General features: G+C 40.6%; 1 protein-coding gene across 1 annotated transcript; it reads right to left on the bottom strand.

Moving 5' to 3' along the window:
• LOC131557064 (general transcription factor IIE subunit 1-like) lies at positions 1 to 7,324 on the bottom strand. Its single transcript, XM_058804073.1, has 5 exons — positions 7,270 to 7,324; positions 3,218 to 3,829; positions 1,751 to 1,952; positions 991 to 1,217; positions 1 to 601 (listed from the first exon to the last, which is right to left on the bottom strand). Exons 2-5 carry the CDS (start codon positions 3,663 to 3,665, stop codon positions 207 to 209), a joined length of 1,272 nt encoding a protein of 423 aa, XP_058660056.1. The 5' UTR covers positions 3,666 to 3,829; positions 7,270 to 7,324; the 3' UTR covers positions 1 to 206.
• Between the last annotated feature and the right edge of the window lie 6,637 nt (positions 7,325 to 13,961).

Raw genomic sequence — 13,961 nt, 5'->3', positions numbered from 1 at the left:
ATCATCCACAAAGTGTAAGCATTACAACAACAAACAACACTTGCTGTGGCTGCAGTGATCATATTTGAACTGTAGTTACCTACTACAGGATTACCATCTTGCTTAAGAGCAAGTTCAAACAAAACCCTTCAGTGGTAAACTTTGAAGAACATAAGTCAGAAGCCTTCATCCATTCTGTACAAGGTTGGATATTCTTACAGTAGTAGTTACTCAAAGACAGACTGGAACATTTCCTGTCCTATTTTTATGTAAGTGTCTCTCTCTTCATTTGTCATGAGAGACACAAGCTCTGGGTTTTCACTAACTTGGCCATATGAGTAGGGCTGGCCAGCTACCATTAAAATAGGATCCAGAGTTTCCTGTTCCTCCTCTTGTTCAAAGTTGCTGCCTGCTACTTTCATTCCTGCTCCTCTTGTGTGCTTGGCATCCTCTTCAAACTCACTGCTATCACTGTGTGATCCATGCAGTTTGCTTTTGACAATAGGAGCCTGGTCTGTGCTAGATGATGGCTTGGATTCATAGATCAGAAGACTCTTGATGATTTCATTATCAGGGACAGTTTCTTTAACATTTTCTTCAGTTTCTTCAGAAGCATTTACTCCTAATAAACAACACTTAGTGTTAGAGGGATCAAGTGTTTACAGTTACCCCATAGGCATCCTACATAGATTATTTTTTTCTACTCTGGATCTTTTTTACCCACACTAGAATTCTCTTGAAAATAACAGACGTTTCTGAGAGCTTTCCACTGTAAAAATTATCACTTAATTACTGCGTGGCTAACGCCAGAAGTTTTAGGACACATCTGATCTCTGGCTTTAGGAATATAATGTCAGTCAGTCTTAAAACTAGATTTTGGAAACTAAGGTCTGATAACCACTAACACAGAACTGAAACACTATCTTCTAAACCAAGCTCACTAGATTTTCAGTGGGAAAGCTGTATTTATACTAAGGCTGCAGAATTAATTGGTGAATTCACTAAACTTACCAACACTATTGATGGTGGCTGTTGCTACTCCTTCCACAGTGCTCTGTGACAACCAGATAGGTTGCTTTTGAGTTGCTTTTTCTCTTCTTTTCTTCTCTTGCTTTGAGTCTTGGACATCAATAGTTAAATTTTGGGTGTATGCAAGGCCGAAAGCAGAACTTCTGTGTGCCCATTTTTCAGGGCGGCTGCAGGATTCCAGCACACTTGAGCCCAGCTTTGGATCAAAGCTGAATGAGGTGTCACATTTTGAAGAGGTAGAATTCCGACAACAACCCCTTCCCCCCACCCCAGTTCCCATTTAAAAAAACCTGATCAACAATCACAAACAAGCAACCCTCAAAACCATGTTTTGTTAGCAGGCTAGCTTTAACAAGTGCTCTAATAATTTACATTCCCTTTTGCCTCTCAGAGGTAAATGGTTCTGAACCGTTGATTTTTGCAAGGTCTCTTCAGTAGTGCATCTCTGGATGAAGCACACTGATAGAGAAATATTACTTTCTTATAGGAAGGGCTATGAACATTAGCTGAAGGAGTAATCTGGTGAATAAATGACTTTAAAAAATGCATCAAAGATTTAAAAAGGTATAGCAATAATTTAGGATGCCTTAAATATTACAGATTTCTTCATTAAACAGCTGACTGTACTGAACAAAGCAGAATGGAGTACATAGGCTGCAAGTTCAGTATTTCAAAGATTTTACAACTGGTAAGTTGTTGGGGGGATTTGCATTGATCAGAAGTTCTAGGGTGGTGTTCATACCTTTCTGATAATTCTGGTATTTCTGTTGGCTGAGGCTCCAGCAAGTGATAGGGCAACACAATCTCTTCGGTCTCACGCAGCAGCACAAAGAGAGGCTCGATCTGCTCGTTGAACTTGGCCAGCAGCGTTCGAGCGTCGTGCTTCGGAAACGCCGAGCCATCTTCCTCTACCTCTGTGTTGCAGTAAGTGCAGCGAAAAGTCTCTGCAACATTTTCCAAAGTGGGAATTCTCATGTTCATAGAATGCAAAAAGATCAGCAGGATGTTGGTAAGCAGCCTGCAGCCTGGACATCTATGCAGACATTCTGGCTTTATCCATTTGTTCACATTAACTAGGGGAATGTGATTCTACAGACAAAGTTGAGACAGACTGGTATTATACACTTGTTATGCAAGTGAGAAATGTCTTGGGAGAGAAATTTAAGCTGGATAGACATGTACTATCATCAGTTTATTTTTTTCTTCTCTAGCCTCATCTTAGTTCTTAATGTAACAGAAGACATTTTCAAGCATAAGTAGTATCTGGTTTTAGTTGTGTCGTAGTCAAGGCATATGCTAAAACCCATATTTATGTCTTCAGGAAAACAAACAAAACTTCAAGTTTATTCTGTGAAAATATATCACCAGCTTCAATATTTGCATTTCAGTAACTCAACAGAGCCCCTCCATTTAGAAAGAAAGGGATGATTTTGCCAAGTGGCAGGACACAAATTTCACTGTTGGCATTTCAGGTTAGTCATATATAAGGCTCATTCTGCCTGGCTCTGGCATCCTTTGCAGATCCCATGACCCTGATGTCAGCACAGTACTGTACTCTGAGTAATGTATTGCACATGATGCCATATTGACTCATTTTGAAATAATATTCTATTTAGTTATTTTGATTTTAGAGAAGCAAAATCCACAAGCTCTGACACCACTTCTGCTGTGGGTGGATGTGTCATGTTGACCTGTGAGGAGCCTGAACTTTCCAGCCCAGGAGAATAACTCTGCTCTGGTGCCACTGAGCTGCAAGATGCTTATTACAGTAGGTGACTGCAAACGGTTTTACCCATCTTGTCCAACTTGTCAGTCAGAAGGACTGACCACACAAATGGATTAACTAAGATTCAAAGCAGAGTAAAGACAGTGCTGTGTTCGTATTTCCATATGAGGAAGTGAGACTCACAAGACATGCATTAGTTAAGATTACTCAACCAGGTTCAAAGCAAAGCTGAGGCCTGGAATCTGATTCTCAACCCCAGCTCGTATATTCAAGATTATTCTTCCTTTTTTTGGCATGTTCTACAGAGGCAGCATTTCTCTCCCTCACCTCCCAGCATCCCCTGTTTCAGGCCCTCGTTCACCAGCAAACAAGAAGCACATTCTAACAAATGTGCTTTTATTGCAAAGTTCACTTTGGAAACAGTTTTGTGCTATCAGGGTTATTCTTTAAGATAACAGCAAATAAACAATATAAGTAACACACCTGTAAATGCATCAAAGAGCTGATTGACTTCAAGGTCTGTGTACGTGCTAGAGCAAGATGGACATTTAAAAGAGGATCTGGTTGTTGAATCCCGCTCTTCTGCTTCTATTTTGCGGCGTACATGATCCAGTTTGTATTTTACCACATCCACCAGCACCTTGTAGTTGATGTAGTAGTAGTTGTGCCTGGTGCTCTTGCCGTTGGGCCCCGTTTCAGCTCGCACCCGCAGCTTCACCAGCTTGTCCGCCCTGAGCGTGTTGAGGGCCGTGCGCAGCTGCTTGCGCTCGTACTTGAGCAGCTGTAACAGGTCCTCCTCCTTCACACAGGGGTAGCGGATCAGCACGTCCAGGGCCAGGGAGCACTCCACACCATAGAAACCCCGCACTGTGCATTTGGCCAGGCGCTTCAGGGCTGCCGGCACCTCGCTGGGAACGCAGTGCTCCTCCATCAGGAGCTGAGCCACTGCCAGTGGAGAAGTGCTGTACAACAAAGAGAAGGGAGGTGAGCTGCAGCAAACCCTTCGTAGCCCTCACAGCCAGGTGTAAAACATGTCATTTGCTGTACTGCACTTTGGCAAGTCTTCACTGAACAGAGGAATATAAAATCCTTAACCTGCATTGGGGATAGGGAAGATATTAATAGGTATCAGAAATTATCTAATCTTAAAATAAAATGCTTACCGCTGAAATATTTATGTCCCCTTGTGTAAAAATCATCTTTGTGTAAAAAAATGTGTAAAAAGAGGATATCTAGAAAAATGTGTTACAGAATGTTCATAATCCTCCCAGAAGACAGCACATTTAACTTGCATGTCTAGGTCTGCCTGTTTGCATTCACAGCCAGCCAGAGCAGAAGTGAAAGTAAAGCCTTCAAAAATAAAGCTCAGGACAAGAAATCTTAGTTGAAACTGTATCTGCCTTAGTGGCAAAGCCACAGCAGGTATTTGAGCACCTGTTCACATGCTCCTTGTGATATTTTTTCTTTTGCAAAGATTTTGCAAAGCTGGGGCACAGGATGCTCCAAGTTATCTGGCCCTCAGCACAGGGTAGTCAGCACATTTTATCCCTTAGTGCTCTTCTCATCTAGAAGTAGGACTTCTGGCCATATTCCTAATCTCATTAAGGAGAATGTAACTAATTTTAATCAGTCCAACTGTCATAATGGTTTCTTATTTGTTAGGAGGGAGAAGAAAAAAATTAAGATGTGTTTCAACAAAGCCAAATGTCAATTCCTTTCTTTGAGGCATGTTAAAATCCTACAGTAGTATTTGACACTGCTGCCTCTACCAGCTGGTTTTGCAGGGAGCCATGCAATGCTCGGGCAGAGTGCAGCTGTAGCCACTGGGTCAGGAGCTGTGAGGGTAGAGGATGGCACATTATGGCACACTACATCCAGCCCTGGCACCCACTGCAGAGGGTGGTAAAGCTGCAGCCCAGGTAACTGCATATTGCTATCAGAGCTTCCAGGGAACCTTTATCAGAAATCCTAGTTAAACAAATGGAACCACTTGCACTAGCCTAGTACTTGGGCTGTGATTATGTTTGCACTTCACAGGGTACGCGTTATGGAAAGCAAAGACAATTGAAACCTGCTGGTCTGAGTCTGGAAAGCCTGAAGGTGATAGCACCATGTTGACCTACATTTCCTACAGGAAAAGTGAGGGAACACTGGAATGGGCTGTCCAGGAAAGAGGTTGAGTCTCTGTACTCCAACAGGACAAGAGCCAAAGCAGACTGACTTGGCTTTGAGAGTAATTTTGCCATGAGAAAGGGACCAGGTGGCCTCCAGATCCTCCTCCTAACCTAAATTTTTCTGTTCCAAGAGAGTTAAAGTTAACAGCAGTAAGGAGTGAAGCTTTGGCAACATCAGTCTGTTCCTTGGCAATCTTTCTCAGACTAAGAGCAGCATTTCTGTGCTTTTTGACAAAAGCCTTCATGAATAAGCACTTTAAAAAGTTGTTCTTTTTGTTGTTATTATTACTTTTGTGTTACTCTTTCACTTCTCGTTTGCCCTCATCCTCAAAAGGGGCTTAACCTATTTAATCCACAGAAAAATATTATAATTTATGCTTCTGTCTCTTCTTCTTTCCGGCCTAATTTTGAACTTTTTTTCTGTGCAGTGCTTTATAGTTAGCAGTAAGGAAAGGATAGACAGTGTCCTCAGCCAGTTCCAGAGAAGAGTAGCATGGCTCTGAGTTTCCTCAGGGAAGTGCTCTGGAGAGCACTGAGCCCTGTCCTTCCACACTGGGCAATGTCCACAGAATGGTGGCACTGTAGCCTCCAGTACAGGCCCAAAGGAAAGCCAGCAATGGAATTCTGTAACCCAGCCCAGCCCTGCTGAGGAGCACCAAGGGCAGCCCCAGCATCTGTATTGGGATGTTACTGCTCACATGCATTGGTCTGGGGTGCATCTCAGAAAAGGCCGGGGGGTGCCCTCTGTGTGGGTTTGTGTCATATGACCTCCAGTTGGATTGTGGCAGTATTAAACAAAAAGAACAAAACTGTTTCTTCATCTAGTTCTTGGCTAGTATGTCAGCAGAATGCTGGCACTTAAAGGACTTGTATTAGGTACAGCTCTCCTGACTCCTTTTCTTACCCTAAGTCATATACAGAATGAAATTATTTCAGAGGGAGTGTGATGAGTAGGTAACATCACTAGGTAAGAAGTAGCACCTGAACTGTAAGCAGTTTGCTGACCTAGCAACTCTCTGGATGACTCCTTAGCTCAGGCTAGCTCTCTGTACTTGCATCTCTAAAGCAAGCACTACTCTGAAGTGTTTCTGAGCACTTTGATGTTGAAAGCTTGTCAGGTACAGTCTTACAACCATGTAAAATAGTCATGGGAAAAAAAAGCCCAACCAAACACACAGAAACTCCACCATCTCCAGGAAACCCCACCACAATCATACAACAGAGCCTAACCTTGCCCCCTGCCATAACTAAACACATACTTTCAGTATCATGAACACATTCTGGGATTCAAGTGAGCAGCTTTTTTCAAAAACAAATCGATAGAACTCACTGTCCATTTGCAGGGAAAATTTAAATATTCAAGCCTTTGGTTCAATAGAAAAGGAAATGGCTTTCTTTTACAAAAATGACTGAACTTGACCTGAATAAGAGACATTCATGGAAAAAAAACCAACCCCCTCAAGAAATCTTTCTTTTAGGCTACAAAATCAAATTTGAGTGTATTTTATAATAAAAATTACTTCAAATAAAAACAGGGGGAAGCTTTTTCTACTGTGCTCTGCTATGTTTGATGTTTTGTTTCTCCAATCCACTCTGAAAAACCTCTCAATCATTTAATCACCCAATTTGAAATCTCACAGTTCATGAAAACTACTTATTTTAAAAACTTATTATGTAATTTTCAGTTGACAGGCATCAGTTCTCTTTTGAGAGGAGCTGGAGACCACCCTTACCAAGGAAAGGAGTAGGAAGTGTGTAGCCCTCTGAAGTCAGAAGGGCTTTAAACAGAATTCTGCTCTGCAGCTGAGCTACAGTCTGTGTTAAGGAGACAAATATTCTACTACTCACATAGATTATTTCCTGCCTTTTTTCCCCTAGCTGATATAATGTATAGATAAGATATTCTAGAAATCAGAGTTTAACTTTTAACTTCCTCTGCTTTTAAAGTATTTATTTTTATGAGGGTAGGAGCTATCTTCTTAAAACATTTATTTTAAAAAATATTCAATAACTTAGATGTTTGAGTGACCCAGCTGTTTATAGTTTATATGGAGCTATTCCCATAATCAGAAACTACATTTAGGATGCTCTTTTTGCTGTGGGAAACTTATGCAGAGTTGCTTGTTATGCCAGCAGGCAACTATTAGAAGCAGAATTTCAAGTCAAGAGGCATCATATAGAGCAAGTTTTGCAAGGTTTCTCTGAAGCCAGTTGCTTAATTAACATTTTTTTGAGCTGTCTGAGAAGACAAAGTACCCATCTCACACTTTAAAAGGCACTAAGCCAGAAAGATTTGATAGGATTTTGCCAGACTTCATATAATCCTACTACTTGCAAATCAGTTAAAAACATTATCATTACCTCTCTTGTATGGGCAGAAAACCTCAGGCTGATGTTGTAGAGAAATTGCTCCTTTCCTAAGAGCTCAAAGCAACTGCAAAACAAGCTTAAGTATTTCCCAGCCTTTTCCTAGACCTATCTGTGATAAGCCCTAATCATCACCCAGCTGGTGCAAGAGTCCCCAAATCACATTTCATTAGCAACTGAGTTCAGCCTTATATATGTTGTGTCATGATAAAGCTATAAATCTTATTGCTCCATGCAATCCACCTACAACAGGCAAGGACTGAAAATGTGACTGCAATTTCTGATTAGTGTTTTCATTAGCATAACTTTAGAAGACTAAAAGTAACATAATCATTAACTCCTTTTGTTGTTGTTGTGAACCAAGTACTTAGGATAGGTAATTTACATAATTTGTTTAGAAGCTTTCAGAACCAAACCCAACTAGAAATCTTAGTATGTTAAAGGAAAAACTGGAATGGTTACTAGTTCCCATATTTTTACTTAGTAATCCTTTTAGGTGGTTTATGTCTTCAAAAGGAAAGAAAAAACAATTTTTCACTATACCTTTCTAGAAGACAAAGTTATGGATACCATTTTATGGATTAGATATCTTTGTTTAAAAACAATGTTGACATAAGGCTGCTAGACCTTGTACAGTACAGAGTTAAAATACTGAATTCTATTAGGATTGCAATCATCACATTTCATCTCAAATCTGTGCCTCTTTCAGAACTTTTTTTTACACACACAGTGGAGGCTGGTGTTTTGTAGTGACTTACAGCTCCACTCTACCTGTTGCAGCATGTATTGTGCTTTTGTTACTGCTGTTTGTTGCTGCATTTCTGACTCTCTGACTTGCCAGGCACGTGGGTCCACTGAGGACTCAAGGTGTGGGTGTTTGTCTGCATAGGACAGATTGTGGGACTGGCATCTGTAAATGTCACTACAGAAGGTAGTGCCTCTGAGAACTGGTGGATACCAGAAAAATAATCCCTCATATTTAGCGTTGTAACCAGGAATTTAGATTCAAAAACTTTAGGGGTTTGAGAGTGCTTTTTAGAAACTGCAAGAAGAAGTGACTATTAAAAAAAATCCCTGATATTAGCTCTGGTCTTGCTTTGTCATTTATAGTAACAGAGATTGGTTTCATCCCATATGCTGAGAAAAATTCTGCTAGTGCTCTTTGTTTTCCCATTTCTAAGAATCCACTTGGCAGGTACTCAGAGCTGAAAACTATATTTGGCATGAATCTTCAACTGCAAACATAGAATGTCCACAAGGTAACATTGAACCTCATTCCATATAGTGGTTCTTGAGCATGCTCCTTTGTTGTCATGTTACAGCAGAAAATGCAGGGGAGCAGGACTGCTTGCTGCTACCTGTTGGGTTTAGTCTGTGGGAAATGTTTACAATAAACAATTCCTGTGGGTGTCGTGCTGTTATTCCTGTTACAGCCCTCAGCCTGCATGTGGAAGTGTACAACCAGATGACAACAAAACAGCTTTCTAAATTAAGGAGAGGGATGATGTGGCTGGTAACACTGCTTTCAGAAACAGGAAACAGCTGTCACCTGTCATGCTGTGGCTGACAACTCCTTTGGCAAGGACAGATAACCCCCATGCAGCAGACAGAGGTGCTGGCCCAGCTCTGCACTCTCAGAGCCAAGCAGAAAAAAAAAAAATGTGGTATTTATTAAAAAAACCAAGAAGGTGTTTCAGACTGCAGGTAGCACTGGCACCTGGGCCGTGGGAAGCAGGATTTGTGCTGGTATGTTGTTGTGATATTGTGTAACACAGACATTATTGAAAGTGGGAGCTTGAGACAGGGATAGGCAAAGTCACTTGGCTTCCTTTCAAACCCATTTGGGTGGCTGGGATGTTTATCTGGAATGATATGGGCATGCACTGCACTTGCAGGCTACTTAGGAAGGAGGCTGATAATCAACTGAGCAGCCTCAGGAGGGAGAAATAAATATAGAGTCTGATGAGAGGTTGGAGGAGAAAATTAGTGGGTTGCTGCTTTGGAGGGCAAAGGTGTAGGGAAGATCTTCACAAAGCAAATGTGGTATGCTTGACCCATTGGCAGAGCAGAGGCTGGTGCACTTGGCATGGTGGGAGGTTGTGGTGCACACCTGGAGTAAATGGGATCTGTGTCAAGTTCTTTTATAGTCTCTCTCTCACAGACAGTCTGCTGTGTCTTTCATTCTCATCAATTAAAATCTTGACCTGTCTAGCTCAGACACTACAAAATAAGAAAACACCAGAATCATAGTAAGTGATTGTATGTAACCTGCTGCCCTGTGCTTACAGGGCTCTTAATCACACAGTCATATCTCCTGTTTTTCCCTGTGCTGGCCCTTTCACAAAGGCAATGCCTCAGCCAGCATGGGGGTGTCTATGTTCAGCATGCTCTGAGCCCTGCTTATTTTGTGAACCAAACAAACCTTGCACTGAAGTGATGCATTTTTTTATCAGTTTCCCTATGGTGCTTTCCCTTCCATGATCCTTGAAGACTTGCTGGAATCAAACTAAATCAACTTTCTCTGACAGCTTTAGACTTTTTGCATTAGTTTATCTTCCTGATAATGAGAAAAGTAAGGGAATATTTTGCCTGTGTTACATATGGAGCTCTGATGTACAGAGTTTGAAATCAAGACTGCTGGATAGTTTTGAGAGACTTAAGTGAGATGTAAAAAAATTAGGATTCACTTTACAGTACTTTATATAATTGCAGCATAGCTCCCACTGTCTTAATTGCCTTTGTGATCAGTACTTCCAAAATACAACCCCTGGTATCACAGACTGGGTACCAGCTAGACACCACAACCTACTGCCTGGGCAGCACCTGGCAGAGCTGGGTGAGAGTTTAGTGGACTCATTGTGTACTGAGATGTGTCTGGTCTGTAACATCATCCCTTCTCTTGTAAGAGAGATGTCTTGAAAACTGGAACAGGTTTTTCCTTTGTTATGTTGTTCTCATTCTTCACAGGAATGCAGCCCATCGTGTGCAGTGAGCAAAAGAAGGGATCTCTGCAAAGGGAATTTTGGGATCATACAAAGAGAGTGTATCTGATTCAAAAAGAAAGGGGAATGAATGGCTTCTATGCTTCTGGCCACTTCACAGCCTGAGTATACTTCTAATGTAACTTATCTTGATTTTAAATCTGAAGAACAGTTGCTTGAGATAATAGGTATTTTTGATTTCAATATTCTTTTCTTAAAGAATCAATTTAGATCTACTGTCTCTCAGCATAATTTGAAAATATATGGTAACAGCAGTTGCTGCAGATGAGGAGGCACATTTTGGTTGGGGATTCAGCTGACAGCAAAGGAAGGGTCAGTAGAGGAGCATACTGCAGTTGCTAGATCTTCATAGCCTGCCACTATTGTCTGTCTTCTTGTGCTGTTTTACTTCTCTTTCCTCTGACATTTTCTGACTAGCTCCTGCTCCTTTCACTTTTTCCCCCCCTTCCCTGTTTTCTCCTTTCCATCCAGTCACATTTACTTCTTTTTCCCACCTGGTTCCCACAGAAGGCATGAAGGTTCATGGAGCTGGATATGGCTGTCTTAAAAGAACTGTTTCCAGCTCTCAGGGGATGGTGCATGTACACCTCCTGCAGAAATGTAAATGTAGCATTTTGGAAACTAAGCAGATGCAAATAATATGTAACTACTCAAAGGTTTAAATACTGGTGCAATTCAGATGGTAGGTGTAGCCTGAGAAAAGACTATGTCTAATCCAAACATTAGGCTATGTCTAATCCAGGTACCTGAATTAAAGTTCCGCTTTAAAAACATGATGGCAACGCTTTGCTACAACTCAGTGCTTGGGATCTAATCCTTTTTAGTGCAGACAAAAAAAAAATCTTTCTTACTGAGATGACCCATTTTCACTGAAATATAAAGAGGAAAAAACCTTGGAATGTTTTTTTTTTTTTCCCTACACTTTGTATCTGCCAAATAGAGAAAACTTAGCAAGTTTAAAAGACAAGACTAATAGTACAAAACATTAAGCAAAGACTGGAGTTACCTTAAATGCAGAATCTCCAGCATAGGCAGTCTCACTACTGGGATCCTTCTATTGCTCATGTGTAACCCTTGAGCTAACAAACTTGGCAAAACAGATTAGACTGAGATTGTCCCATATACAATTTATGTAATTCTGATCCATAAGACATCCAGATCAGAAATGTCCTAAGTATAGTGCTTCTTGGTATGTAAACAGGCTAGCTCCTTTTTAATTATTGTCCTCTCCCATATGGAACTGTGTGGGAGCAGACATAGTTACAAAGGACCTTTAAAATCTTTGATTCTGCCATGTTACAATGGTCTGAAAAACTGGTAGGCAGAGCTCAAGGGAAAAACCACATGGTCTGCTTGGTTCTAGATCACAGCCTTTGGCCAACTGGTAGGTTCAGTTTTCAGACTCTCTTAACTGTCAAAGCCAGCTTCTTACAAAATGCATTATAAATATCTGCAGTTTTCTTCCCAAGGCAAACTGTGGCTTGTGCCAGTTCTTTGATTGAGCATTACTCCTGGCTCATCTTGTTCTTCTGGTCCAAAGGATGAGAGGTTTTTACTGCTCAGAGAGCTTGGGTGTGCCCTTCTCACTAACAGTTCTGGCCCTCCAAAAGCAGGAGTTCATCTGATGATCCATGCCATAAGTACGATCTTGCCATAAGCTGCTGCTGCCAGCCACTGAGGTGAAATCCAGATTTTTCTTTGCATTTTTCCCCTTGCACCTGTAGCCCAAAGAGCTGCTGTGTGAAAGCAGGACATGAGCTTGTGCTTGGAGGAAGGAGTATTTAATTGTTAGTTGTGGAGTCTGCCTGAAGCTCTCACCTGCTGCTTGTCCATCCACTCTCCATCATGCCTGCTCACTCCACTGAGAATCTTTTATTTACTCTTGCTGCTTTCCTTGCAGGTATTTGCCAGGACATCTATGGGCCCTGCTCTGGAGTTTTGCTTCACAGCAAAGCCTTGACTTGTAATTGACTCTAAAGCAAATTCACTTGCATGTGTGTCCCAGAACTACTGCTTGATTTTGATTAAGATTCAAATTCCTGCCTTCTCCTGCCAAAATTTTGCTTTTTAACATGGGAGATGACATTCTTTTTTCTTCTGAAATGGTATGGGACTTCACTGCATGGTTTCCTAAAACAGTAAAGGTGAAAAATTTTCTTTTCAAATTGACTTATTTTTTTTTTCCATTTAAATGACAGCATCCAAACAGCTTGGTCTCTTCTGTAACACCTTATTTAATTCAGTTTATAGTAAACTGGATTAACTCTTTGTATTTACATAAACAGTAAATCTGCTAGAAGCCAAGACTGAAGGTGGTTTTTCTAGAACTAGGCTATGCAGTAATAGTCAAAAATTAAGCATAATTTTCTTGTTGCTCACATATTGACCTTTTTTGCAACAATTTTGTTTTTCACAACTGAATTAGGAAAGCTACATAAATCTCTTATGTAAACTTGTAGAGAAAAATATATATGGATGATTACTTGACCTGGGAAAAAAAAAAAACCTAAGAAAAAGTAATCAGACCACTCCCTCAGTGTTTGTGAGGGATCTCAACTATGTGTGCAGCAAATTAATATGAAAAACCACACCCACTGCCATTGTATCTTCCTATGTAAAATAAAAGGCAGCTAAACAAAATCCCAACATTGAAGTAGCTGCAAACATTTCTTCAGTGAAATGGTCACTGTGCCTAGAGCAGGAGCAGTAGGGGGAGGGCAATGAACTGATTTAAAAATAGGTATGTCTATCTGTAACAAAAGCAAGTTACACTTGTTGTCTGGCTTGAGAAAACTTTCAGACTTGATAGGTGAAGGTTAAATCAATAAACAATCACATTCATCACTTTTTGTATATAAGGGCAGACACAGTAAGACAGTTGTTGGGGGTTTTGCTTTTAAATATCTTTGTTTATTTTAGTCAATAGTAGCATAGGCATTCAGGCTCTGGACAGACATCCATGGAATTTAGCTGTCCTTGTAAAGCAATTTCCAGTGTGGAAATGTGGATTGTCTTGCACAAGGGACATTACTTAACTGTTACTAGTCTACACTGCCTTGTTCTACATATGCTAAAGTGGGACAAGACTAATTAAGCAAGTAAACTGATTTTTAAATTAGGTAGTAATTTGATTATGGATGTTACACAACTTCATTCCACATAAATCCTAACAATCCCCTGGCAGGTTGAGGTGTGCACTCAGAAACAGGTGATAGGCTCCTTACAGTACAGACTGTAACATCTGACTTGGTTCAATTGTCTTTTATTAATCAAATGGCCCAGGAGCTGCATTTCACACATGCATTTTTCACTGATTTAAATTGTGTTGTTATATTTGGTTTCAATAGATTCACTATTGGTTTCAACAGATTTCAATACTCATAGCTGAGATTAAAAATGGACCCTGGTAGTACAATCATGCTAACACACTTCTGCTTGCATGCTTCAGTTAAAAAAAGAAATTAGATGTAAAAGTAGACTGGTCCTTGTTTAATCAGTGGGACGTTGATTTCTGTGTGCTCTCAATTTGTCAGTGTTACATCCCCTTAACTGCTTCTGGCTGTGCTACTACAGGCATTGTTCTAAGGCCTAGAGTATCAGTGCTTCATTTTCTTCAACCAGAAGCCGTGCTTATTTATCAGCTGCTAAAATTATTTGGTAAATAGCATCCCTGTGTAGAAAACA

This window comes from Ammospiza caudacuta, chromosome 4 (assembly GCF_027887145.1).
Source record: "Ammospiza caudacuta isolate bAmmCau1 chromosome 4, bAmmCau1.pri, whole genome shotgun sequence".
NCBI lineage: Eukaryota > Metazoa > Chordata > Aves > Passeriformes > Passerellidae > Ammospiza > Ammospiza caudacuta.
This window is presented reverse-complemented; position numbering and strand designations above follow the sequence as displayed.